Raw genomic sequence first — 26,982 nt, 5'->3', positions numbered from 1 at the left:
GCAAAAAGGTACATATCACTGGATAGGAACAACAATCACTTTGACCTCCTTGCTGTAACAACTGTCCATTTGGAGTAATAAGACTTTTTATCGCTTAAGAAAAATATATTCTAAACTTAAGAAATACACTTGTTGACACGAAAACTGACACGCAAATAATTCAAGACATATGATGTCTGTGAGTGACGATGAAAACACATTTCATGTTTTAATTCAAGGATATGACGTGTTTTTCTTGGACCGTGGGTTTGGGGATAGATTGGAGTATATCGAAACTTACTGTTATGAGTGGTCCGTACCACCATATAAAGACCGTAGAGAGACACAGCTTGCTACAGAACAGGCAAGTAAAGCTCGAGCTGTAAGGGCCGCGCCACACCTGAATGGCAGTGGCGAGGCGAGCACTTTCAGTGTCACATGATTTTAAACTTTATCTTTTTATCTTCATTATTGGCAATACATAGTATCGCTCGAGAAATCGCGGCCGCCGGCGGCCGCCAGCGGCCACGAGCGGCCACGGGCGGTCTCCGTCTCAAGCGATACTGTGTATTACAATAATGTAGATAAAGTTTAAAATCATATGACACTGAAAGTGCTCGCCTCGCCGCTGCCATTCCGGTGTACCGCGGTCCTTACAGTATGCCGCTGGGTAGTGGAAGTGGTGAACGACCGCCTTAAACGAGATTTAAAGCTGCTACGACCAAAATATTTTAATAGAGCGCTGCCTTACGTGTTCGTCAATTTTTAAATAGCTGCAGCTATTATAAACCACTGTCACATACGCACAAGATCATATACGTCACAAAGTGAACAAACACAAACATCCTAGCTACAATTATGTAAAAAGCAAGTGCTTAAATAACAGGAGGGCAGACTTTCAGAGAAAAGAAGCTATTAAAATAGCTTAGGTAATCAAGTAGCTTGGCTAGCCTTGTGTAAACGTATCCTTTTTATTTGAACTTACAAGTCTCATAACTCGGAACGGACAGCTGTAATAACAAATGTATCTTAGCAATTGTTGTTTCAATTCAAGAGACCTATCCGATGACACATATTTCAATGCCATTGATGGATGGTCCCAGGTTCCATACATTTTTGCCCATCCTCTTTTGGTTCCTTTTGATCTATCATGTAACGTCCGCCTAGTACCGCTCAAGATCACCTAAATATTGCAAATGTATTGAAATGTGTACCTAAGGTACACTTTTTTGACAAGTATTGTGGAACATGTTTTTTGACGGAGTTACTTTTCCTCAGTTTTTATTATTCATAGGCCCAAAGCAGGCACATGTTATCAAATTATACCTTACCCTTGTGCACGAATGATTGCTATTTCGTTTATATAAGAAAGCGATATTATATAACTTGTGTCCGAGTGAAACAAAAGTACCAATTGGTCAAAGTACGTGGTGAGTATCTGTCACATACCATGTCCGTGGTATACAGAGTCCCGAAGCGGCGCACTGGAACTGTCTGTCGGCGGCGCAGGCATGCGGCGCGAGCGACGGGCAGCCCGCCTCGTCCGACCCGTCGTTGCAGTCCGGGATGCCGTCGCACTTGTATGCTTCCTGCACATCATATTAAATGTAATGAACATAACTCATTTCAAAGGTTTATTAAAAAAATTAACATATAATATCTCTTACGATAAAATAATTTTATTTAAGTAAGTATAATAATAAAAATATGTAGGTACTGAATTTCATCTAATAATCACTTTCTAACAAACTAAGACCCAATTTCACCAACCTCTGTTTGTTAAATCCTAACAAGGCATTACTTAACGGATCTTGGAAAATTAAACAGACTGTTAAAATACTTATGTCCCACAGTAAAAATTTAACAGCGGATTAGTAAATGCAACGTTAAGTGAACAAAGTGAACAACTATCAATTCGTTCATTCTTGTTATAAGGCGACGAAATTGCAATGTACAAGATTAATACGACATGTTTGCTGCAATGTGTCACTTTCTTCCATAGTAGTATAATAGTAGTTTGACGCCTCCGTGGTCTAGTGGTACAGAGCGCGGCTCTTGACTCGGAGGTCGTGGATTCGATTCCCGTGTTGGAAACATGTCGATGGCCCCAACGAATAAACGTGCAATCGAAAAAAGACAACTTTTCAGAAAGGCAAAAAAACGTTTGGAACCATATAACTTTGACTACATAATAAATAGACAAATATAATGTAAAACCAAATTAAAGGTAAAAAAATTATCTTTCAGCTCATATATTTATTATTAATCAAATATTATCGGTCTACCGCATATTTAAGAAAAACCATGTTAAATTATTATTCTAGTGAGTAATATGTGACTTGTTAACACTATTGTATCAATGCACGTTTATTCGTGTCATAAATGAAGTTTTAACAAGTGCAGTGAAATGTTGCATGGTTATTCCACATATATTTTTATTCCCCTGAGCCATGCTCTGGTCATTTACACGCTTATTCTTGTATATTTTGTTGCTTTTCCATGTTTCTAAAGATAAAAGCCCGTATATTAGTGTTAAGAAGATCGACTTATTATTTATGTAACACGACCTTATAAGTGCATGGTATAAAATGTAAATCTATACTAATATTATGAAGTGGAAGAGTTTGTTTGTTTGAACGCGCTAATCTCAGGAACTACTGGTCCGATTTGAAAAATTATTTCGTTGTTAGATGGCTCATTTATTGAGGAAGACTACAGACTATAAATTATCACTCTAAGACTAGTAGAAGCGCAGAAACATAGGAAAACGTGAAAAAAACGGGGAAAACTATTTGAAGGCGCTTATCTCGCGAACTAATGGATGAATTTTTAAGTTATTTGGCACAGATGTAGAGTAGACCATGAAGTGAAAGAACGTAGGCTATTTTTTGCGAGAAAATGTACGGTTTCCGTAAAATTTCTCATTTGTGCGGGCAAGGCCGCGTGGAACGTCCAGTTAGCTAATATTTTCTTGTTGACGGTTCAGTAAAAAAATATTGTTGACCTATTGTTGTTGTTGTTGATAAATATTAACCTCCCTCGCGCATATGCGTGGATACATACATATAAAATGGAGTACAATCTTGCCTATAGATCCTTAGAGAGAGAGATCACTCGGGCAAAGAAACAGCACGTCAATAGTATTGGTAAGAGACTCGAGTGCCTTCCTTTGGGAACCCGTAAATTCTGGTCTCTGGCCTAAGCTATTGAAGGATATTTTTGAAAGCCATTCTACCATCCCTACAAGTAGGAAATGGATCGTTGGCCCACGACACAAAATACAAAGACGTAAAACGTCAAACTTGACCCTTGATGACCTTGGGATAAAAACCGCCGACCATACCACAATGCAGGGGCATCATGTCGGATATTAGGTTACATCAGCGCTAGAAAGTGAATAGCCCGGCATGCCCTTGATATCCAAAAGTTGAGTAGGCCTGACGGAATCCCTCCATCCCTCCTATTGTGTTGAAAAAGTGTGCTTTAGAGTTGGCTCCGGTCTTAAAATGTCGTTTTCGGTTCTCCTACTCTTCTGCCATTATCCCGGCTTCTTAGATGATAGCCTTAGTGTACCCGATCCCCAAAAAAGGTAATCGCTCAAATCCTTCAAAATACAGACCAACGCTTCTAAAGCCTCCGTCTTCTCAAAGACAATGGAATCCATTATCAGTTCTTTCGATACTTGGGCGGCCAGACATTATTAAGCGACAAACACGACAAAATATAGTATGGGTTCCAAAAGGATCGCTTGGCTGGTTATCTCTTGGTGTACCAAACTCATCGTTGGGCTCAGGTGATTGTGTGGAGAGGAGAGGCATTGGCTGTTAATTTGGATACTGTGAAGGCCTTTGATCGGGTTTGGCTTAAAGCGCTGCTATCAAAGCTTCCATCATAATAATATGGGCTTCCCGAGAATTTATGCAAGTAGGTCACAAGTTTTTTGGCAGATCAATGACATGCTGCAGACCAACGGCATTTATTGATATGGCTTCCACCATTATTCTCGGTTAAATGTCATTGACAGTCGAAACGAACTTATATCTCAAATAGAGAATTCACAGGAGAAAGTCTCTGGATGGGGTAGATGACACTTAGTCCAATTCAACCCCGCCAATTCTGCCCGTTCACAACAAAAAAGTCACCAATGGTCGTATATCCTCGTTTTCAGGGCACCTGTTTAACAATCCCCTCCCAGCATTGAAATACTTGGCGTAAACATGTCGAGCGAAGTCCAGTTCCGATATCATCTAGAGGGTGATGCCAAGTTAGCCTCGAAAAAACCTTTGTTCTTAACAGGCGATCACAGTGTTTCAGTCTGGACCAATGCAACTCTACAAGATGCAGGTTCGGCTTCATATGAAATACTGTTATCATCCCTGGGCAGGGACCCCAAAATACCAACGAATCCCTTTGGATCATATTCAACGAAGGACCGCTCGAATTGTTGACTGCCATAATGTTTCAAACAAGCTGAATCCCTTGGAATTACGCCGAGATGTAAATAGCTTCACTCTGCATCCTCAATCGGTTGTATCACGGGGAGTGCTCTGAGGCATTATTCGGAAATATACCATCCTCAACTTAAACTTTCTGCCGCGCGCTGTAAAATTTGGAATACACTATCACCAGCAGTATTTCCAGACCTATACGACCTGCAAACCTTCAAGAAGAGAGCGTATTATCTCTTAAAAAGACCGGCGACTCACCAGCAGCCCTTCTGATATACTTTACAATAGCTCTTCAATAACCTTTAAGAAAACAGAAAAGGCAAGAGAAATTAGTAAAAGATAATAGAATAGCTGTGATTATTATATTCAAAGTTTCGCCATCTGCAATGAGACGTTACTCATAGAAGTCGCTTGCATTTTTACAAGAATAATCGTGCAAGAGTTATAACCCAAAGGAAAGGATAGACACGTGCGCCAGATTGTTTTAACACGTTTATTCTGGTGAACTCAAATAAACAAATAATCTGCAATAAGCGCATGTTTTATTATTAATGTGATATATGTTACTATTTTTTCCGTACAATAAAGGTCTACATTGCTATAAAATCGTTATTTTAAGTCAAAAAAAATTCCAAAAAAATTACATAGGTGTATCATAGGCCATGCAAACGAAAAATAAAAAAAAAATTTTTTTGGGTAAGAGCTCTTGCACGTTTATTCGTTGAGGCCATCGATGTTATTTCCAAGTTTGGTTAGGACAATGCAGGCTGGTCACCTGATTGTCTGACAAGTAAGATGATCCATGCGTCGGATGGGCATGTAAAAATTCGGTCCTGCGCCTGATCTCTCGCCGGTCATGTCGGTCTGCCGTCCCACAGGGTTATGAGAGTAAAGGAATAGAGAGTGCTCTTGTGTACTGCGCACACACTTGGGCACTATAAAATTACTCCTGCGTAGCTGGCCTGCTTTCAATGAAACCGGCCACCGTCACCGAAACCGGTGTGGGAGCTATAATAGTAGATAATGCGACCAAATTAAAATATCACTGATCGCTTACATTTGTTACGCTATAATAGTTCTTCTAAATTTACCAGGTTAATAATTATTATCTGTCAAAGCTGAAAACATGAATCATAATACAAACTATTAATTACATATTTCGGTTTGGTAATTTTGATACTGTAAGTTAGTATATTTGCAATGTCAAGGAAAATCCGAAGGCTGAATTTTTGGCAAAGTGAAAATAAATAATTATTCATAACTATGAAAATAAATAATAATAAGGACGTAGCGGAAACATGGCGGAAAGACTCAAAAGTCAAAACAAATTCTTTAATTGATATTGCATATTATTGTCTTTGAAAGTTGTTATTTTGACTCATATAGCAGCCTGTTAAATATTTAACGGACCTCCATAGCAGGAATTAAATTTAACACCGTGTTAGGTGATTTAACATGACATTAGGGCATGGTGGAACGCTCGATAGCTCTAACAGACCATTAACTGGTTTAACAAGCCATTATTCATTTAACATTGCTTGATGAAACTGGGTCTAAATCACGTTCATTGTATGATACTTGAATTATGATCTTCATATACCTGTACACATTGCTTGAGGTCAGCGCACTTGAACTGGCTGGCGAGGCAGGAGACAGGCGGGCAGTCGGCCTCGTCCTGCTTGTCGAAGCAGTCGTCGTCGCCGTCACACACCCACGACGCCGGTATGCAGTGACCCGTGCGCGGACACGTGAACTATTATACGTAATGTTTATTAATGTCGATTATATAAAATTTAAGTAGCAAGTTGCAAATTGCAAATAAACGTTCTTATTATTATTCTTATTCTTAAGGTTTTTGCACTACTCTTTATAATAATTGTTCATTGTCGTTTGTTATAACAACATACGAGGACGAGCTCAACTAAAATTTTAGCTGAGATAGGGAACACAGATTTTGGCAAAGAATAAAAACTAAACAGAACACAAGTTTAAGCTAGGTATACATTCTAAACTAAAAAAAAGAAGTAATTAAGATAAGATAAGCATAGCATTCAGTGTCTAGTTTCGATGTAAATAACAACTAAATTTATGTTAGAAGTAAATACCTGGAAGTAAGCGCAAGTCTTCTCCGCACAGTGCGAGCCCTCGTCGGAGTTGTCGCCGCAGTCGTTCTCGCTGTCGCAGCGCCACGACGCGGGGACGCAGCGGCCGTTGTCGCAGCGGAACTGCGCCGCGCCGCACGTGACGTTCGCGCAGCCCGCCTCGTCCGAGAAGTCGCCGCAGTCGTTCTCGCTGTCGCACTTGAACGTCGCCGGTATGCACCGACCCGACTTGCACATAAACTCCGATGCGCCGCATGTTGTCTCTGTTATGGATACGTATACGTTAATTTACTTGGCCTTTTTGACGTGACAACGTCCAATAAGTAATAACTCGATACTACGGGCTGGAAGCATTAAAAAGATGACGTTTGTCACGTCAAACTACCGTCCGTAAACCATAAGGTTTCATCCATGTGAAAATAAGTTGTGTCCCATCGCTCTAGGATCTTTGACCATATCAATGTAACTTACTAGTACAGTTTTGTTCCTCGTCGCTGTTGTCGAGGCAGTCGTCGTCGCCGTCGCACACCCAGCTCTTGGGTATGCAGCGCTGGTTGTTGCAGGTGAAGTCCCAGGAGTTGGGGCAGGCCTGCACGGGTGGCTCGGCGCCGGGGTCCGGGATACAGGAAGTGCCGTCCGGGCCGAGCTTCTCGCCATACGGACAGCCACACCGCACCGTCAGCAGCTCCGTGGCGTTGCGCGGCACGGCGAAGCAGAACTTCTGGCAGTTGCCGTTGTCGCGCGCACACGGCTGCATCGGGTCCACGCGCTGCACCGCCTCGCTGTACACCTTCACGCCGTACAGGCGGTTCGTCTGCGGCTCACGCACCACGATGTCCTCCTGCTCGCCCGTCAGCTTGTGCAGCCGCACGATCGCGTCCAGTCGCCAGTCCGTGATGTACATGAAGTCGCCGTGGATGACGATCGAGAACGGGTGCCGGATGAGGCGCGAGTTGACCGTCTGGACGTCGGTGCCGTCGAGCCGCGCGTGCTGCACGTGGTCGAGCAGCGCGTCGCACCAGTACAGGCGGTCGGCAGCAAAGTCGATGGACAGGCCGTTGGGCCAGCCCAGCGTCACGTTGGCGAACACCAGCAGCCCCGTGCCGTCCGTGTTGGCGCGGCTGATGTTGGCCGGCCGGTCCCACTCCGAGAAGAATATGTAGCCCTTGTTGGGATGCACCACGATGGCGCGCGGCCGCTTCAGGTCCTTCAGCAGCGTCCGCTTGTACGTCACGTTTCGCGTCGATAGGACGTTCAGCGTACCCTTTCTGGAGTCTATGTAGTACAGGTTCTTGGACGCCCAGTCGACTGCCAGACCCTCAACGCCCTCGTTCTGCGAGGCCAGGACGATCTCCTTGGTCGTGCCGTTTCGGTGCACACGGTAGATGACGTCCTGCAGCACGTCCGAGTAGTAGATGTGCTCGTCGCGGGCGTCGAAGTCCAGCCCCACGAAGCGGGCCCGCCGCGACACGACCGGGAGGATCGCCTCGCTGAACCCTTCGATGACCGGGTTGAGTACTTTGCCCTTGATGAACCTCTGCTGGGAGTACATGAGGAACTCCTTGATGACGTCGCAGTTCCTGAAGTCCGCCTCGAGCCGGTGGCCGATGTTGCAGGCGCAGCGGTAGCCGAGGCCGCCGTTCTGGAGGGCGGTGACGATGCACATCTGCGCGCAGCCGCCGTTGTTGTTGCCGCACGGGTTGTTGACGGAGGTCTGCTTGAGGGAGTGCACGACGGTGAGGGCCTTGGGGTCGCGGAGGTCCTTGGTCTTGTAGACGGCCTGGATGCTGGAGGAGCCCTCGTACTTGTCAACGGAGCTGACGCCTTGCTTGGTGCCGTCCGACCAGTACACGCGGTCCTCGAACAGCGCCAGCCGGGCCGGGCTTGGCACCTGCAAGGAACAAATGTGTTACCATTAAGATAATATACTTTACATTATTTCATGATTACAAGTATATCTTATGATGATTGTATAATTTATTTTTATTTAGTTATTTAATTATTATTACATGAGTATTGTAGCGAACCTTAAATACGCTACTGTCGCATCAAGCCTTAAGCGGCGACATTCTGATATTCTGGTCTATTCGAGTACTTCATACACCTAAATTCCATCATTATTACCTGTGGTCCACGCAGCACCAGTCTTCTATGTGCCCCATCATAATCAACAGTCTCGATGTAGTCTAGGAGCGCGTCGCACCAGAACACGCGGCGTGCGATGGTGTCCACCGCCACGCCCGACGCCTTGTACGTTGCCTCCGTCACTATCGACTGCATGTGTGTGCCGTCCATGTTCGCTCGCACGATCTAAAACAAAATATTATAAGGGTAAAAACAACATCTGTAAACAACAAATGAACAAGAAGCAATCTTTTAAATCGCAAAATAAACTTGCATTAATGGTGTTTCGGTAAAAGTAAAAAATAAAATAAAAAAAATCGTAAAAGAAACTAAAATATAGAATTCAGTAACGAATTCAGCTTCCAGTAGTTGCCACCAGCTACTATATTATCTTTGTAAGTTAACACTTAATCTCGATTATTCAAAGATCATAATGCATGCATACATGACAGTTGGGATTAAGTTATATCTTGCATGGCAGTTATCTCACCTGGCTCCCATCAGCGACGAACATGAGACCGAGCGTGGGGTCCAGCGCGATGTCGGCCGGGCCGGTGAGGTTGGAGCCGAGCACTACCGCGTGCCACCGCCCGTCCAGCTCAAGCACGTCCACCTGACAACATACGGTGTATTAGACCTGCTGATAGACGTCGATGACTCGCAAGTCACAAATCAGCTGTGTCATATTATAGTTTATAACTTCAGTATCCACTCTTCAGTGTTACCTCTTTATATTTAAACAGCTGAATCGATTTAGGTAAATTTTGTATAGATATTCTTTTGGGGCCTAGGATAGCAGTGGATAGAAGAGCCCTAACTTGGCCCTTTTTATCACCATTTATGAGAGCCACCATTTAAAATTAACCTGTTAACCCAATTCGATTTTCGACTCCACAATCTTCAACCCTTTACTAAGGAGTTCCACCCACCTTCTGTCCTAGCGCATCAGCGACATACAGCTTGTCTCCGACCCAGTCCACGGCGAGCGCGACCGGCGCCCACGACCCGCCCCCCGACACGTCCACGCCCCCCGCCCCCGCCGTCACACCAGCCCCTGATAGCGGCTGAGAGTGAATCTGCGGAGAGAGAGAGGGAAATTAGTAGCTTCACTCAAGTTAAAATAATGGCAAGTCTTGTCGCTCCTGTATCCCTTAAACGTACACAAATACATACTTACTATAAACGATGATGAGTCCATAAACTAATTTCTAAAATATGGTTCGAAATTTTGTTAAAACTACGTACACGCAAAATATCCGTATCGATCGATCGGTCTACGCCTTTCTAACTTCAATACAAAACAGGTCTGGCAAATCCTTCCAATCAGTTTACTCACTTTTCTAGTCTTCAGATCGGACCAGAACAGCAGGTTGCGTCGGTAGTGGTAGTCGAGTCCAGCAGCGGCAGAAGCGTTGAGTTGTGGGGATGGGGCTGGGGAGGGCAGGTCTAGTCTGAGCACGCCGCGTGCGTGCGCCAGCGCAAGCCACGCCCCGGCGCCGCGCGCCTCGCACCGTGCGCCGTTTGGACCAGCGGGTACGTAGCCCGGTGCGCACGCGCATTGGTACGCTGGAAAATTAAGATATTTTTAATCATATTCTTATAGACACATTTCATAATAAAATGAACAAGTGACTTTAATTTACTTTACAGTATACACTCTACACACTAATAATTTGTAGTAACGTGTATGTATAAGTATGTATACATGATACATACACTATACATATTACATATCTAACGATTCACTTTATAATGATACATGATATTCATATAGATCCTTGATATGATCAAATAAATACGCGTGTTGGAGCACAAAATTGTTACAAAAATAGGTTTCAACAATATCGCTTGGCATGTATAGTTTATTATCGAATTAATGATGATTATAGGTTCTAACGCTGGCGTTGATTTCTTTTTGAGTGACCATTTTCTATTCCTGATAATGCCATCCAAGTGCCACAAGGTCGTTGTTGGACTGTACGTAGTTATGTACGATACAAAATACTATCATGTCCCTCCTTTTGTGATCAGTTGATGTCAGTTGAGGTCAACGGTTATTTGTAGAAATGCAATTTTTAACATAAACCAAAACTTTGTAACTTACATCCCGGCGTGTTAACACACAGCTGGTGGCAGACGCCCCAGTCCCTACACTCGTCGCGGTCACCGCACGTCTTGCCGTCCGCGGCCAGCGCGCGTCCTGCGCCGCACGCGCACGCCCCACCTGTCGGCGACGCCACGCACTTCTCCGCGCACTCCAGAGCGGGACAGGATGCCGTTGCTGTGGATAATACATGTTATGATTTATTTAACTATTAGTGTCTAAACACACAAGGCCGAAAATACGTGGCCGAAGTTCGGCATAATCACGCCTGCAATGTATTTTAAATTAACGATGACAATTACGTCGCGTTATGTTATATGCGTAGCGTATTGCAGGCGTATCGTATTAATCATGCGGAACTACGGCCGCGTATTTTCGGCCTAGTGTATTTAATCACTTATAATAATCTTTTTTACGTCTTTATGTAAGAAACAACATAATGTATTATTATAGTTCACAGTATATAGTGTTTTTTTTGTCTGGTAATTTTTTGTGGTAGCGTCACTGGTTTAGTCCAGTCGGATTAGCTGAATTGAGGTAACTGACAGTCTTATTTATTTACGGGTTAAGTTCCGTCCGTAAAAAAGATTGTCAGTTGGCTACAACAATCAGTTCAACTCACAGCAAGCCGCCTCCTCATCAGCTCCATCATCACAGTCTCTATTCCCATCACACAGCAGGGTCCTCTCTATGCACTTCCTGCCGCCGGCGTCGCCGCGCGGGCACAGGTACTTGTTGTCGGGGCAGGCGACGGCGGTGCAGTTGGCCTCGTCGCTGCCGTCCGCGCAGTCGCGGTAGCCGTCGCAGTGGTAGCTCGCGGGGATGCATAACGCGTTGTTGCACCGGAATTGACCAATGTGGCAAGCGGGGAAATCTGGAATCAGACATAAATTAGAGCAATATATTATCTGGATAGGTTGATTGATTTATTTTCATGTCATAACTGTGCTTTGTGTGAGAGAGAGTAACTAGATGACGCCCGCAACTCCGTTGCGCCAAAACTCGTTTATCTCGTGAGAAACGGTACATTTTCTGGGACAAAGAGTATCCTATGTCCTTTCCCGGGACTCAAAGTATCTCTACTAGGTAACAGACAGACAGACAGACTTTCGCATTTATAATATTAGTATGGATTTTGCTGAGTGACAGAAATATTGCGCTAGCCAAGAGTGTTGTGGTCTGGGCCTTAGGAATTTTGAAGTAATTGTGCTACACCTCCACAATCCATATTTTGCTATTTACTTATGACTTCGTCTGCTTAGTGATTTTTTTTTCATATATTATGGTTACAACATACAATTCCAAAGCCATCAATTTCGAGACCGTGTATCCAAGTTACAATAATCGTCACGTGATTCTGGATGCTTCAAAGCATACCATACCGCAGGCTAAAAGTATAGTGACACATACACGTTTGATTCCCTTCATAACCATACTACGCGATATACGTACTGCAGTTAGCTTCATCAGAGTTATCTCCGCAGTTGTCGGCGTGGTCGCACTTGAGCGCGGCGTCGATGCAGCGGTCGCCGGCGGCGCAGCGGAACTGGTCGAGGCGGCAGGCCAGCGCCTGGCCCGGGCAATCCGCCTCGTCACGACCCGTGCGGCAGTCTAGATAGCTGGGGAGATTCAAATTATATTGATGAAAATTTAATAATATATTAATTAAATAATTAAGCTTGTCAGTAAACAGGTTATGTTAGTTTTATTGAAAGTTAACTTTTAGGAATCGTTTACGCTTCACATTTATGAGATCCTAATACCAGTCCAGTCGACCCGATTCATTCACTTGCACAACAGCTCTCCTTCAAAAAACGCTACCAATTATGGTCAAAATTATGTTATCAACTGATAACATGTGTAACAATTTTGACTTATCACGGTTGGGTGGTACTTTTCCTCAATGACAAGTGACCTTTATTTGATTTGGTGAGCTGAAATTAAATGTAAAAAGTTTGAATCTCTTACCCATCACATTTCTTTTCCTTCGGTATGCAGGGTCCCTGCGAGGCAGCCTTGCCCGCGGACGCGCCCTCTATACCGCACTGGAAGTCGTCTGCCTGGCATTTGCGGTATGCTGGAAAGTAAAAATACAATAATTGTAATGGCGTTCAACAGGTTTAAAATAGACAGTATGTAAGGGGGCCCCTAGACGAATAATTTTATTGCGCAATATCATTGAACAATAATTGATCCATTTATGTATTTGATGATAATAAGATTGAAAGGCGGGAGCGTTCAATATCTAGGTACCCTAGACGGTCAATGATATTGAGAGTGATATATCACAGTAAAATTGATCGTCTAGGGGCCAGCTAACTCCTAAAAATAGTAATTAGGAGCCTTTAAATAGACGTAGTTGACATTGTTATTTGGATGTAAGAAAAGTTATAAGATTTAGAGACTTGAATCACCCAACTATATAGCAACTGCTTATGTAACCGACGGTGATGTACTTCCTTTTAATTCAAGAGATATCGTTTTCATAAAAACCATAATATGAACATAACTATATAACAATAAATAGCACAAATTCGGAACATAACCTCCAAATTATTAATCTTATTGGTCATATATAAGAACATTATAGTTATCCCAGAAAATTCAGTATTCTACATACCTAATCTAATATCATCAGAATACTCAACACTGTGAACACATCAGTCGCGTACGAAGTTCTAAGTAAAGCTATTGGTATAAACTGCGCCGCGACGCCACAAGCTAACTTGTTATATTGTCGTAATCTCCTTGTGAGTATAGTATAGTGATGCGACTCGAATCACAATTGATTCGAATGACTCGAATCATGACATTTATATCTCGATTCGAGTCAGTTTTTAAATTGACTCGAATTGTCGAGTTGATTCGAATCCACGAGCTGATTCGATTCCACGAGCTGATTCGATTCCACGAGCTGATTCGATTCACGTCAATGCAACGTCGCCCCGCGAAAGATTAGTACCATATAAGGTAATGTTCAATGCGATTATAGAGACGCGAGCTCTCATTGGGCCGGTGCAGTGCGGGCGCGAAGGCCTGTGATTGAACGGCGCCTAAGGCCAAGGACGAGGCTTCATTTCGTTGTAGTTATGTCTTTCTGTATGATTATTGATTTAAATCGTGATTCGAATCAAGGATTTTATTTGAATCAACAGTCTATTCGACACGAATGTAGTCTTAGCCCGTCATCGAGTGGCCATTTTGTGCTTATTTTCATACAAGTAGTGTGCGTTTATTTTCTTGAATATTTGTATTTGTCGATTATTTCGAAGCACATTATGATAAAGGAAAGAAAGTCAATTAGTTCATGATATCGATTAACTATAGTTCAAGTGATGAGAATCCGTAAACACACGTAAAAGCTATGCAATTTTTATAGCCAAATTATTAATTGATGTGACATTTTTGGCACTAATGCCTTATATAGCACGAATAAGAGATTAATAAACTTATAAATTATCTTTTCTGCTTACAAAAATACCGATTAAAAAGCCCAAAAAACGTTGTTCAAAACTTACGTATTTAATGTTAAATCCACGTGTTTGAGGCATTCTTTGGCCATTCTTATGGTTTATTATTTAGCGGAACCACAAAACTCAACAATATCTAGCATTAAATGTTCAATAAAAACCTTTATTAAAACTTTTATTACATGAACTATGCAGACCGACTCCTTTGTTATGTCCTAGTAAGTAGGACATAACATTACACGCTTTTGACGCTTATACACCTATATAAGGCTCTCTCCAGTATATAGTACCTCAATGGTAACATAAGGGTAACATCGTAGACCACAGAATAATTAGTATTGTCGTAGACTATACATCCTCTTTTTTTTAATAAGATTTTATGGCCTAATAACAAGACCTTTAAGCCATGTTTTTTTATACCACATTTACACATTATATTTCCGATTGATGCGTTTGCAATGATGAATACTTGAAGCGCGCGCATGAATCTATGCGTGCGCTTGTCACTTAGAAGTAAATTTCTTCGATCTTCTATCTTCTAATACCAAATTTTTACACATTGTAATGATAATGGCCACTCAATCAATTTTCACTCGTAAATGGGTACATATCCAATAGATTTGCTTTTTTGTTCGTTTTCTTTTTAAAAGAAGTACCGTACTATTAAAGCCAACGTAAGCAGTGTTGTCTCAACCGACCCTTGTACACAACTGACTAGTGACTACAACGCATCTGTATCGCTGTATCTGCACGTGTTACGCCGTACGCGCAGTAGAGGCGCGTTTCACGATGGCACCGTGTGCGTGACGCCGCGTTCAAGTAAAAAACCGTATTGTATATGTTTTAGATTGCTTGTTTTCTATGAGAGTCCGGCCCGGCCTCACATAGAAAACAAGCAATGGAACAGCAAAAAAATGGAAAAGGCGTAAGCGACAAAATGGTTTTTGTCGCGCAATTTAAAAACCATAAATACATTCCATATAAGCTATGGGCAAATTAAAGGCTATGCTTGAACCAATTTATGTACAAATTTTGGAAGATTGAATCACTCTTCTCTGTTGGAAAATAGGAATCCCTTTTTTTACAGAGGTCTTTTTGATTGATTATTCTGTGTTATAAAAGTTGACCAATCGTGTAACGTGTTATGCTATGGGTAATTCAAACACAAAGACATGATGAATACTGACAATGAACTTTAATTTCTTAACTTTAGTCATTTCTGAGAAAAATCGACATCGCTACAGCCAAATTATCAAGGCGTCGCGTCGCCTTGAGTTACAAAGTTGCGATCGAATCTCGTTTGAATCACGTATACGCGCGTAGGTAATCTGCGCGTTTAAAATACACCGTGTATCATGGGTCTTATAATGCGGTATTAAAGGGCTTGGTCATGTCCAAAGAGTATTTATTATTTTTATATTCCTAATATTAATCAATGTTTTGTCATATTGTCAGAAATATTTGACAATTATGGCAAATGTCCTTTAAGTACCTACTTATAAGCTTGTTATTTATTGTAGTTTTGATTCTAAAAACGGATTTTGAAATGGTATGTGTAAAATAATCCGCAGATCCACGTTGAGTTGAGTGCAGTGTACGAATTTTTCGCAGATATATTCTAATATATCAATTATCATTAGGATTTCGGTGTTTTCTATAATTCCATACAATGATTATTGTCAACATTCTGTGTTCATGTAATAAGTAAGTAAGCTTAATATGTATCGTTCAATTACTTATGAATAAATAAACTGAAATTTGTTTTAATTTATAAATGTATGTTTCATTACAAAACTTTCTGACTTCATGCTTCCTTACTATTAATTTAGAATTGTGTTCAAGTTGATAAAGTTATTAATAGAGATATTAAGTTTCAGCTTCTTACTATTTTACCTATATTCAAGTTGATAAGTCTATGATTTTTAAACTTTATCAACTTGAATACAAGTATTAAAGTAAGAAGCTGAAACACGCCAAAAGTTTGCAGCAGATGATATCAGATGGCGCAGTGTAGCGTGGTGTAGCCCTCAATTCTCATTAGTGTTTTGACAAAATTCTGCGAGGGGGCTCTCTATGCCCCGTGTATTATTTTCCTCTATGAATGGAGATCAGTGTGCAGAAGTCACAGAAGTTGTAGTTATAGACATTTATTTTTATAATTCGTCCCGGTCGGGACAGGCAAAAAAATAAATAGAAAAACATTTCTATGTTTTCTCTATTTATTTTGTCCGCAAGTATCTAAGAGCTGGCGCGCACTACGACTTTTTGTCGCGCGATTATTTTACCGACCTATAAAAATTCAAATAAAACGCCACTTTATGACATAAGCTATAGGTTTCATTTTGCTCTATGCCATTGAAAAGCAGCGGCAGCATGTTTCGATAGGCAATTGTCGGTAGAAAATGAAACCTATAGCCTATATCATAAAGTGACATTTTATTTGAATTTTGGTCGGTCGGTAAAATAATCGCGCGACAAAAAGTCGTAGTGCGCGCCAGCTCTAATGCGCCTGAAAAGTCGCATGACATCAAAAACATAGTGTAACATAGTGTATCCGTCGAGTAGTTTTAAAGCATAAACGTGCTTTCATAAAGCTAATACCAATAATACTCTAGTCTACATAAATTCTCACAAAGCCACATTTAAAATCTAATCTGTATAGCACACTGCCAGATACAAAGACTCGAGACTGTAGTAGAGTCATAAATAAGTAAAAAAGCGACTCTATTTATAAGCTGGCCTTTGTTTGGAAGAATCACGTCGCGGATTTCGGAAAATGGAGTTTAGAAGTTAATCTACTATGCATTAGCCAGGCGAGTTACTCACATTTTAATAAGCTCTTAAGAGGATTCCACACCGCCGTTTTTCCATACAAACGCTCTCCCCTGTTTCCTCCCTGGATAATGCCGGTAGAGTTATGATTTTTTTCCTGAATATCTATGGCCACTATTAGCATGTCCCTATGTTTTCTTTTTTTTCATAATTTTATTAATAAAAAAGATAAGGACGTCCAAAAACCCAAAAAAATGGCCCGATTTTCCTCTGTGTTCAAACACCCAGAAAACAAAACTGGCTAAAATATACAAAAAAAATAAAACATAGGAACACAGCTCAAGCCTTGCTTTAATTCTTAATGAAAAAAGTACTTAAATCGGTTAAGTTTTGGAGAAGGAATCAGCGGACAACGAATCGAAGATTTTCTGTTCTTTTATTGGAACTTTTGTCGTGTTGTCTTTATCGCGCTCTGCGGTGGGAGACTTGAGATTGGTGAGACAGCAATACATTTTCAAATACCTATTTTCAATTTCTCTCGCCCCTGGTGTATCCTCTTAACAACTCCGCTGTTTATAATGCTTATAAACTACGATGGTATTTTCAAGTAGGAAAGTATTTTGCGTTATTTTTAAATGACATTTAATGTTTTAAATATTGTAGTTGTAATATACATATCTATCAATTATCATTTATAGATGTAAAACATAGGAACTTAGCTCCGTCATAGGATAGTTAAACCCCTGAAAAGGAAGGGTCATCCTTCCTTTTCAGGGGTTTTCGTGGTTGGTAACTGTCGGATCGACAACATAGGAGTTGCAGCGGTGGGAATGATAAAAGCCATTGCTCGACAAAAAATATTTTAAATATATACAGTTTTTTAAATGTATGGTTCTAATGGGATACTCAACGCGGAGATGAGGGTCAAAACTATAACTCAGAACAAAATAAATTGTTTTCGGCTTCGAAGCCACAAGCATTCTCTGACTATAAGTATAAACTTAAAATGTTGCAATATTTAGTGAGTATAAGAGTATCTTGAAAAGCCGTTTTAATATCCAATCAGCGTTGTTATTGCTCGTGAAACTAGGAGCTGATGAGTGCGCCGTAAAAACTAAAATGAATACGCAATTACTGGGTGAGTGGAAAGTGGACATGCAGTGTCATACATGCCTGGTATGTTAAACACATACACATAGTATGCGACAGTGGATACACACATGCAAATGCTGTAGAAATTGAGTTAGTGATGCGAAACTCAGGACGATGTCGTTTTCGTTACCGCATTCATTAAGGCGAAAGAAAATGAAAATTTTCAATACTGGCATGCCATACACGAATGGGTCAATTCGAACATCTACCACGGGTACAAAGAGGACCGGAGTGTAATAGTGACGACCCCTGTAGCTCAGTGGTCGAGCGCGTGGTCAGCGCTCAAGCCGCGCTCGGGTCGATCGCGGGTTCGAATCCCGCCGACGGAACAAAAAGTTTTCAATGTTCCTCAGGGTCATGAATTTGTTCAGTGGTTTGGGCGTGAAGACGACACTGACGGACAGACACACTTTCGTATTTATTATTATAGGGTATTAGGAGAGTATCTTTCCTATTACACCCATCAACATTATAACAACATGTAGCGGTAATTTAATTTCTATCAACTCAACAATATTGCGGCTCTGATAGCTTCTCCAAATGGCACTCGTCCAGCGACTGGCACTGTAAGTTCGGCGATAACATTGGTATGCTCAACAAGTAGCTCGGAGTTTTAATGGCCACGGACAATTATCACCCCTCCCCTCCCCGTGATAGCTGTGACGTCCATACCACAGAGTAAATAGAGATAGAGCATTTTCGTACGTGAAGATGTTATGTAATAATAATTTTTTATTAAGAGGGCGACAAACCCTAAAATCAAATATCGTCCTTCTCTCTTCACACTCACGCCCGTCTTTCATATGCCAGGTGAAAAAGAACGACGCGGATTCATCGCCAAATTAGTTTTTTCTCAATAACTCGATAAATATACAACATTTAAAAAATCCGCTAGGTCGATCTCTGAATGATACAATTGTATACAATGTGTTAAAATACTAACTTAGTTCAATGCACGGTTATGGCAATAAATGAAAAATTCGTGAAAATTAGCTGCATCTTTGTGATTTTTTTTCTATCGAGAATATTTTAAGATATCGTGTTTTTGCTCAGATCTAATTCTCGAAAATATAATCTAATTTTAGAAAATGAAACAATTCGGGGCTTATTTTCGAATTCCGAGTATAAAAATGAATTATAGAATCAACACTTTAGGGTTAGTCGCCCCCTTAAGTCTAAGGAGCAAACGGATCATTGAATGAAAAGGAACTACCATTGCCCATAGATACCCACGGGCCACGACATTAGAAGATATGCAAGCGTGTCTTATTTTGTAACCATACAAATCCAATATTTTGATCTACGGTCCTGTTGTGCGGAGGATACGGTACCTAAGAAATATTTGTAAGTTAAACCTCATACTAGATAAAAACGGAGTAAAACCTTAACAACGGCGGTAGCTTTAAAGTTTTTGGAGCACAAAAAATCATTTCTTGTATTGAATTGACAGAGGGCCTAGTCAAGCGGCAAGCGATTATCGGAAACGCCAACACCACAAAATGTATGGGATTTGACATTATTATTCATTAGCGAAGCGATAACTTATGTCAAATCGCATACATTTTGTTAGGGTTTACGATAATCGCTTGCCACTTGTCTACTAGGGCAGATTTGCAAGACGTCTCACACAATTGAAATCTGTCAATTCAGTACAAATTTAGAAATTAATCTACGCGTCGCGTTGCGGTCTAAATTGACCCTTAAGGTGAACGCACACTAAGCCGAACCGAACGAATCGAATTTCCATAAGGCCTTACTGGGATCCTGCCAGATTCGACCGATTCGACGCGGGCAAATGTGCGAGGTTTCATAGGATTTCATATAGAGAATTCTAAAATTTGTTTCTTTTGGCTCGTTACATTCTTTAGGCTCCGATAAGTGTGCGTTCACCTTTATATAGCATTTTAAATCATGTTGTCAAGACTCAAGCAATGGCGTAAAGTAAAGCTTATCTTCTGTGTAAATTTCCTCTGTAATACTTTTGTATCGGGCGAGAAGTGTTTCGTGACTCTGATAATGGCCCTCATTTATTCGCATTAACACAGCTGAGAAAATATCAACGACATGAAAATGGTATATTTTAGGTAGTCTTGTCTAAAGACCCTACTTCACAGTATATTGGGAACCATGATTGCGAAACTATAATAATATGTCTATAGCATCTCTCAATGATTTAAACGTCAATTTTTTAAAGGAAATGCCTGTTCTTAGGGGCAAACGAACAAACGGGTAATAGATAGAAAGCAACTATTCCATTCCATTGCCGATGGACACCTGCAACATCAGAAGAGCTGTTGTAAGTGCATAGCCGGCCTTATAAGAGGGCCTGCCATGGTTACATGTCAAAACAGACCAATATATTTTTTTTTATGAAATAAGGGGGCAAACGAGCAAACGGGTCACCTGATGGAAAGCAACATCCGTCGCCCATGGACACTCGCAGCATCAGAAGAGCTGCAAGTGCGTTGCCGGCATTTTAAGAGGGAATAGGGTAATAGAGGAGGGAAGGGAATAGGGGAGGACAGGGAAGGGAATAGGGTAGGGGATTGGGCCTCCGGTAAACTCACTCACTCGGCGAAACACAGCGCAAGCGCTGTTTCACGCCGGTTTTCTGTGAGAACGTGGTATTTCTCCGGTCGAGCCGGCCCATTCGTGCCGAAGCATGGCTCTCCTACGTATAGAAATAATAATGTATGAGGCGTAATGTACATCAGACATCTAATATTGCCACGCCATTTTGTCATTCGCACTGATGGTTCTCTACAAACACGACGATATTTTAGCGTGCGACATTAGCATTTTCCAATAAATCACTGTTTACGTATTCATTTATTTTAATTAAAGTCCTCGCCTGTTAATTACACCGACAGTATGCATAATAACACTCATTAGCCCTACCACTATGACGCTTATTATTGTATTTTAAAAATAATCAAGAGATCATTAAACCAGGCTGAAAATAGGAGCACACAGCCTGAAATGGGGAGGAAGGGTAAACATATTTTGGAGGGCGGGGGTCCCGGATAGACCCCAAGCAGCACAAGTATATCTAGTGAAGCACTATTAGTTATTTTATAGAATTAAACTTGGTATTCCTACATAAGAGTCAATAATCCCTGGAGATATCCTGAAGATATCCTATATACCGAGTTCAGTAAAAATGGGCACCTGTCTACACTGTAATGACAAGAGCAGCATAAGAATTCGTCATTAGATAACGATAAGAGCAATTTATATTTATCTATAGGGAATATCTACAAAACTATTATAAGAACATAATAAGAGGAACATAAGAAAGGAATTACGTTTTATAGCCAACATTAAGATAACACAATTACTCTATTGATGTTCTAGTGGTGAATATTTTTAAAACCACTAATAATCAAAATCAACTAAATAAAAGCGTCAACAAGAGTTACTTCTTTTAAAAAGCATTTCCTATTTTCTAATGGCACACCATAGTTAAAAGTATTTTAAGTTAAAGTTTTAATGGCGAAATGAAAGTAAATAAGTAAATATATTTTTTATGTTTCGCGCGAACGGAGGGCTCAAATTCCGTGCCGATTTTTTTATCGTAAAAGTAGATGAAATAGTTTTAAAAAACTTATGGGCCTATTATATTCGTAAATGTAAATGATATTTTTTTAATAAAAAATATAATTGATGCACATTTTTTAATATATTTTGTTAAAATAAATACCTAAACAATGTATTTTGATAAAAATAATAATTTATTTGAGTATTTTTATGTTTAGAAATAAATAAATCGCGTATTTTATTGTAACTAAATTTTTAGATTTTTACCAAAATGGCGATTACCGTCGTATTCTATTAATAAAAATGGCCTCTAGATTGAATTATCTATAAGTAAGTCTTGATTTACTCCTAAAATTGAGCTAAAGATAATTTTAAGAGAATGACAAGTCAACTTGCACTTTCACCAGAAAAAATAATCTTTCAATAGTATAATTGTTTTTAAGACCATCCTATCGTAATCTATAGAAAGAAATTTTTGTAAACTATTTTTTCTAGTAAATATCTACCAGAGTATTTGAGACTGGCATAAGAAGAAGGTGTTTTGTTCGCGTTTTGGTGATTTTTCAGTGCAATACCATAAAGAACCAATATTTCTGCTTGTCTTCCTGTTTTATATTACTTATTGTCATATAGTCAAAAATATTCGCAATATTTTATTGTCTGTAAGAAAATTATTATGCAGTTGCTTATTACACGTATTTTTAAAGCAAGAAAATTATAGGCAACTCTTCATCGCCAGAATCGTCACTAATTCAACTATCATTGTCAGTCACCATGGTTTTCATCAAGAATCGATTTTCGAGACGGTGTCAATTCTAGAGATTTCAATTAGAGAATTTCAATAGAGAATTCAATAATAGAGGAGAACTTTTCCAGGCGCGACCTTCAGTAATGAAGAAAACGACAAAGAAGAAGAAGAAGTCAATTCTTCTTTTTCGCAGCTTGATAATATGATGAAAATATGTCGATTCGTTGCTGAAGTGATGACTGATGACTTTGAGGGGAAAGAAAGCTGTTGATGTGACTGTCTAACGGCACCTTTTTAGGGATCCGTAGTCAACAAGGAACCCTTATAGTTTCGGTCTGTCTGTCCGTTTGTCTGTCTGTCCGTCTGTCTGTCCGCGGTTTTTCTCAGAGACTATAAGGCCTACAAAGCTGTAATTCGGCATGAATGTACTATCAGAAAAGTTGATTCCTATGCAAAGCGGGGACCTAAGTAGTTTGGTTGCGTTACGTCAAACCCAGCTGACAGATCACATTTAACATTGAATTGACATATTCGACCAAATAACGTTGGTCTGTCAATTGCATATGAATCAACTTCCTTGATGGTACATCTTAATGACGCCGACAAAATTGTATATAAAATCTTAAAAAAAAAAAATTATGGTGCCTCCCATGACACATTAACACACCCGATTAATGTGTCATGGGCACCATAATTTTTTTATTTATTTTTTCCGCGTTCACCCCAGCGTGTGGGGTGTCGTTGGATCCCTTATAGTTTCGGTCTGTCCGTCCGTCTGTCTGTCTGTCTGTCCATCTGTCTGTTCGTCTGTCTGTCCGCGGTTTTTCTCTGAGACTATAAGGCCTACAAAGCTGCAATTCAGCATGAATGTTGACGCCGACAAAATGGTATATAAAATCTTTAAAAAAAATGTATGGTGCCTTCCATACACATCAAGCGGGTTATTTTTTCCACGTCCATCCCACCGTGTGTGCCATAATATTTTTGAAAAACCTATCCAACGGGTTTTTTTTTAAATATTATAAGTATTCACAGACCATTTTCCTATTTAGGAATCCGTTTGTGAAATATGAAGTTTTAAGGTGGAAAAATCGTGGAAATGTGAAAAAATTCACGGGGGTAGGAAACATGATGAATTTAAAAGGAAAACAAACTATCACGGCTAAGAAGACTTCATAAGTTTTTGAGTTAAAGTCGATCAACTAAAAAAATGTATTCGGCGAAGTATAAAGGAACTTTTCGTCCAAATTTGAACGTGACTGAGATGTTGTTAGTAGTGTAAAACACGTTATAGTTGTACATTCATTGACTATACAAAATTTATCAAAAACTAGCGGTACTACGGAACCCTATAATATTGCGCGTGACCCGACACGCACTTGGCCGGTTTTTTTAATACTTTTCCACTTTTCGCTGAAAGCCTCCTGTCTTCTTAATATCTCCTGCTTTCTTCACGCTTGCAGAACGCTGTCCTTTATATACTTAATACTCTTAAAATAAAATGTTTAAAGCCTAAGTTCCCTAATGAAGGAGGAAACAGGACTTTCACTAGAATATACACTATTGAGTATCTAGTCATTGATTCTATTAAGTATAGACTTAAACAAATCCATCTAAAAACCTTTTTGGTTACTTGTAGAGTAATTGCTCTACTAATTATTTCAATTCTTAAAAAGTATTTGTGATAATAAGTCTATAGAATAACTTAACTACAGCAGCGCTTTTAACAGAGCAAATATAGTGCATAACAAACCAATCTGCTCTTAACTCAGTGTAATGAACTAATAAAGGTTTTAAAACAAGGAACACTAGATATTTTTTTCTATTAGAAACTTAGTTCCTAATCAAAACCATATTGTATAGAATGCCAATGTCTATGATGTCTATAAAAAAGCCATGATTAGTACTCCTAAAGCATAAATTACGTGGGAGAGCCATGCTTCGGCACGAATGGGCCGGCTCGACCGGATAAATACCACGTTCTCACAGAAAACCGGCGTGAAACAGCGCTTGCGCTGTGTTTCGCCGAGTGAGTGAGTTTACCGGAGGCCCAATCCCCTAACCCCTACCCTATTCCCTTCCCTACCCTCAACTATTCCCTTCCCTTCCCTTCCCTTCCCTACCCTCCCCTATTACCCTATTCCCTCTTAAAAGGCCGGCAACGCACTTGCAGCTCTTCTGATGCTGCAAGTGTCCATGGGCGACGGAAGTTGCTTTCCATCAGGTGACCCGTTTGCTCGTTTGCCCCCTTATTTCATTAAAAAAAAAATAGATTTCAGGCGTCTGAAGTGTGCTACTTGGGACATTATATACCTATAAATAAAAAACTAACAGATGCTTTACTTACCTACATTTTTGGGAGCCGATCCCTGTGATTTGTGAACACTGGTCTCTGTGTCTACAAGTATACCACAGCTAGATATATTTTTTCGGGGTATCGTTCTTATAAGAAACAGATTATATATTGTATTAATGTTAATAAAAGAATCGTAGATTCAAAGTAGTTTATCCTACGTCGCGTAGTTAAAAAAGAATCTACGAGTTTTGAAATGCTGTCATCTACAGCTTACAATAAGTCGTCGATATGCTTGAAAAACAGCGAGATACAGCTCGAACGCAGCTCAGCTGAGCGGCATAACTCAGCGGGTCGCCTGTCGCAGGCAGCTGAGCCGCATTATTATTTGTTCAGTTTTTTAATAACGCTCCATTGGAAAAATATTTATATAAGATTTAAGAAAGAAATGATTTCTTTCTGATTTCTGATATGACGTAGAGGTTATGCCAATGTCACTTAATTTATTGTTGTAAATCACCATAGACTTAATATATATCACTGACCTCCATTATACAAGTTTGTAAATGCTTAGGACGTTTTAAGTACACATGATACATATTATTTTGTCCTTGTATTGCTAAGTACTATACGGTTTTGATCGATTGAGCAATAACGTCAAGCAAAACCCGTTCCGCATTGCTCGATAGTTTTATTCTAAATTGATACATTTAATTCCATCAAGCTGGCTCGATGCGAGCCTTCGAGCTGTCATTTTTGCGGTCCACACATATTATTCGATTTAGAATTAAACTATCGAGCAAAACCGTATGTGAGTACTTAGCATATTATATATTTAAAGAGTTAGAAGATCTATTGACAAACAAGGACAAATTAAATATTGTTTTGATCCTTTTACAGCGTAGACCTTTTTAGGGGAAAAACCTACTATTATTGCCCCATACCAACCTATAATGATTAATGGAGAACATGAAAATGTTAAAGAATATAAATATAGATAAGGAAGGGCCTAGCTAGAGACAGCAAAGTCTGCGTAATCAGATCACTACTTGACTTATAGGTCAGTTAACTAAAGCTGGCACGTTCACAGTACTCGCACTTATGCAATTTCACTATAAAGTATGTTTAAAAATATAATATATTATGTTTGCATCATGATAAAAAATATCGTATAATCTGCGTACGATAATAATATTATGCTATAGTACATCGTACGTAGGCACAAAGTTATCGTATGTGTACGATGATTATTATCGTACGATAATAATCATCCGGGTACCGAACGCTGGCCGCGCGCCGATTACACGTGACTGACTTGTAACACACGCTGTATTTATAAACAGTAGCATAAGAAAACCAATAACTGTCCCCTTCACGCTCATAATATAAACACCGCGCGAGAGAGACGGGCAGACTGTTCATGATGCGTATGCTACGTCACGCGCCGCGCGCTTATTCACAGACACTACACAAGCGCAATGTGTCGTGCCAGCTTTAGTTAACTGGCCTATATCGTAAGTGGATTTATTTTCAGACTTTTTTTACATAATGATCTAGTTATTACTTAATAGTTACTTACGTTTAATAGTTAATGATATAGTTCGGTCGCAGGTTAAATAGAAATTTAGATTTGGATTACTTTGAAAGAGTAAGCGCTCTTGATAGCTTGTGTCTTTCACATACGTAATATTTTCGTATGCGAGTGAAAGAGATAAGCCGCTTTTGGCAGCGATAGGTTTTCTCTCTACTCTCGACGAATTTTCTCTCTATCCGGTGACCAGACTTTAGACATCTTGTTCGATATAAAGGTGTGTACTTACTGCAGTCGGCTTCGTCGGTGCCGTCCACGCAGTCGACGTGCATGTCGCAGCGGTGGTGCGGCGGGATGCAATATGTACGGTTCCACACGTACTGCCCGCACGTCAGCTCGCCCGGCTCGCACTCCGGCGCCGCTGGAAATTGCAAAGGTGAGGTAATAATGATGAATACACAAGAAATTATTCCATATTAATCTATATATTAATACGTGAGCCAAAAACTTTGTATCCCTTTTGACGAAAAATGGGGAAACGTAGGTGAATGAAATTTTGCACAGTTATAGTTTATATGGTGAAGAAGTGCATCGAGCTAATATTATTTTGAAATTATGCTTTTATCATACATTTTTTAACAAATAAAACATTACACACACTACAACACACACACTAGGAAAAATTACAGATTTTTGAGTAATAAGTCTATACACGAATTAAA

The 26,982-nt window shown here is 40.2% G+C and overlaps 1 protein-coding gene across 2 annotated transcripts in view; it reads right to left on the bottom strand.

Annotated features, from left to right (window-relative positions):
- LOC121738431 (low-density lipoprotein receptor-related protein 2) overlaps window positions 1-26,982 on the bottom strand; it is a 163,974-nt gene that overhangs the window by 32,630 nt on the left and 104,362 nt on the right. For both annotated transcript variants that reach the window (XM_042130470.1, XM_042130471.1), the window contains 13 exons: window positions 26,550-26,681; window positions 12,726-12,834; window positions 12,210-12,376; window positions 11,380-11,631; window positions 10,758-10,934; window positions 9,990-10,219; window positions 9,583-9,729; window positions 9,144-9,266; window positions 8,654-8,839; window positions 7,001-8,420; window positions 6,533-6,792; window positions 6,028-6,180; window positions 1,429-1,568 (listed from right to left, as the gene is read on the bottom strand). In XM_042130470.1, coding sequence (XP_041986404.1) covers window positions 1,429-1,568; window positions 6,028-6,180; window positions 6,533-6,792; window positions 7,001-8,420; window positions 8,654-8,839; window positions 9,144-9,266; window positions 9,583-9,729; window positions 9,990-10,219; window positions 10,758-10,934; window positions 11,380-11,631; window positions 12,210-12,376; window positions 12,726-12,834; window positions 26,550-26,681 — 3,496 coding nt within the window. The remainder of the gene's footprint in view (window positions 1-1,428; window positions 1,569-6,027; window positions 6,181-6,532; window positions 6,793-7,000; window positions 8,421-8,653; window positions 8,840-9,143; window positions 9,267-9,582; window positions 9,730-9,989; window positions 10,220-10,757; window positions 10,935-11,379; window positions 11,632-12,209; window positions 12,377-12,725; window positions 12,835-26,549; window positions 26,682-26,982) is intronic.

Source organism: Aricia agestis, chromosome Z (assembly GCF_905147365.1).
Source record: "Aricia agestis chromosome Z, ilAriAges1.1, whole genome shotgun sequence".
NCBI classification, from domain to species: Eukaryota; Metazoa; Arthropoda; class Insecta; order Lepidoptera; family Lycaenidae; genus Aricia; species Aricia agestis.
This window is presented reverse-complemented; position numbering and strand designations above follow the sequence as displayed.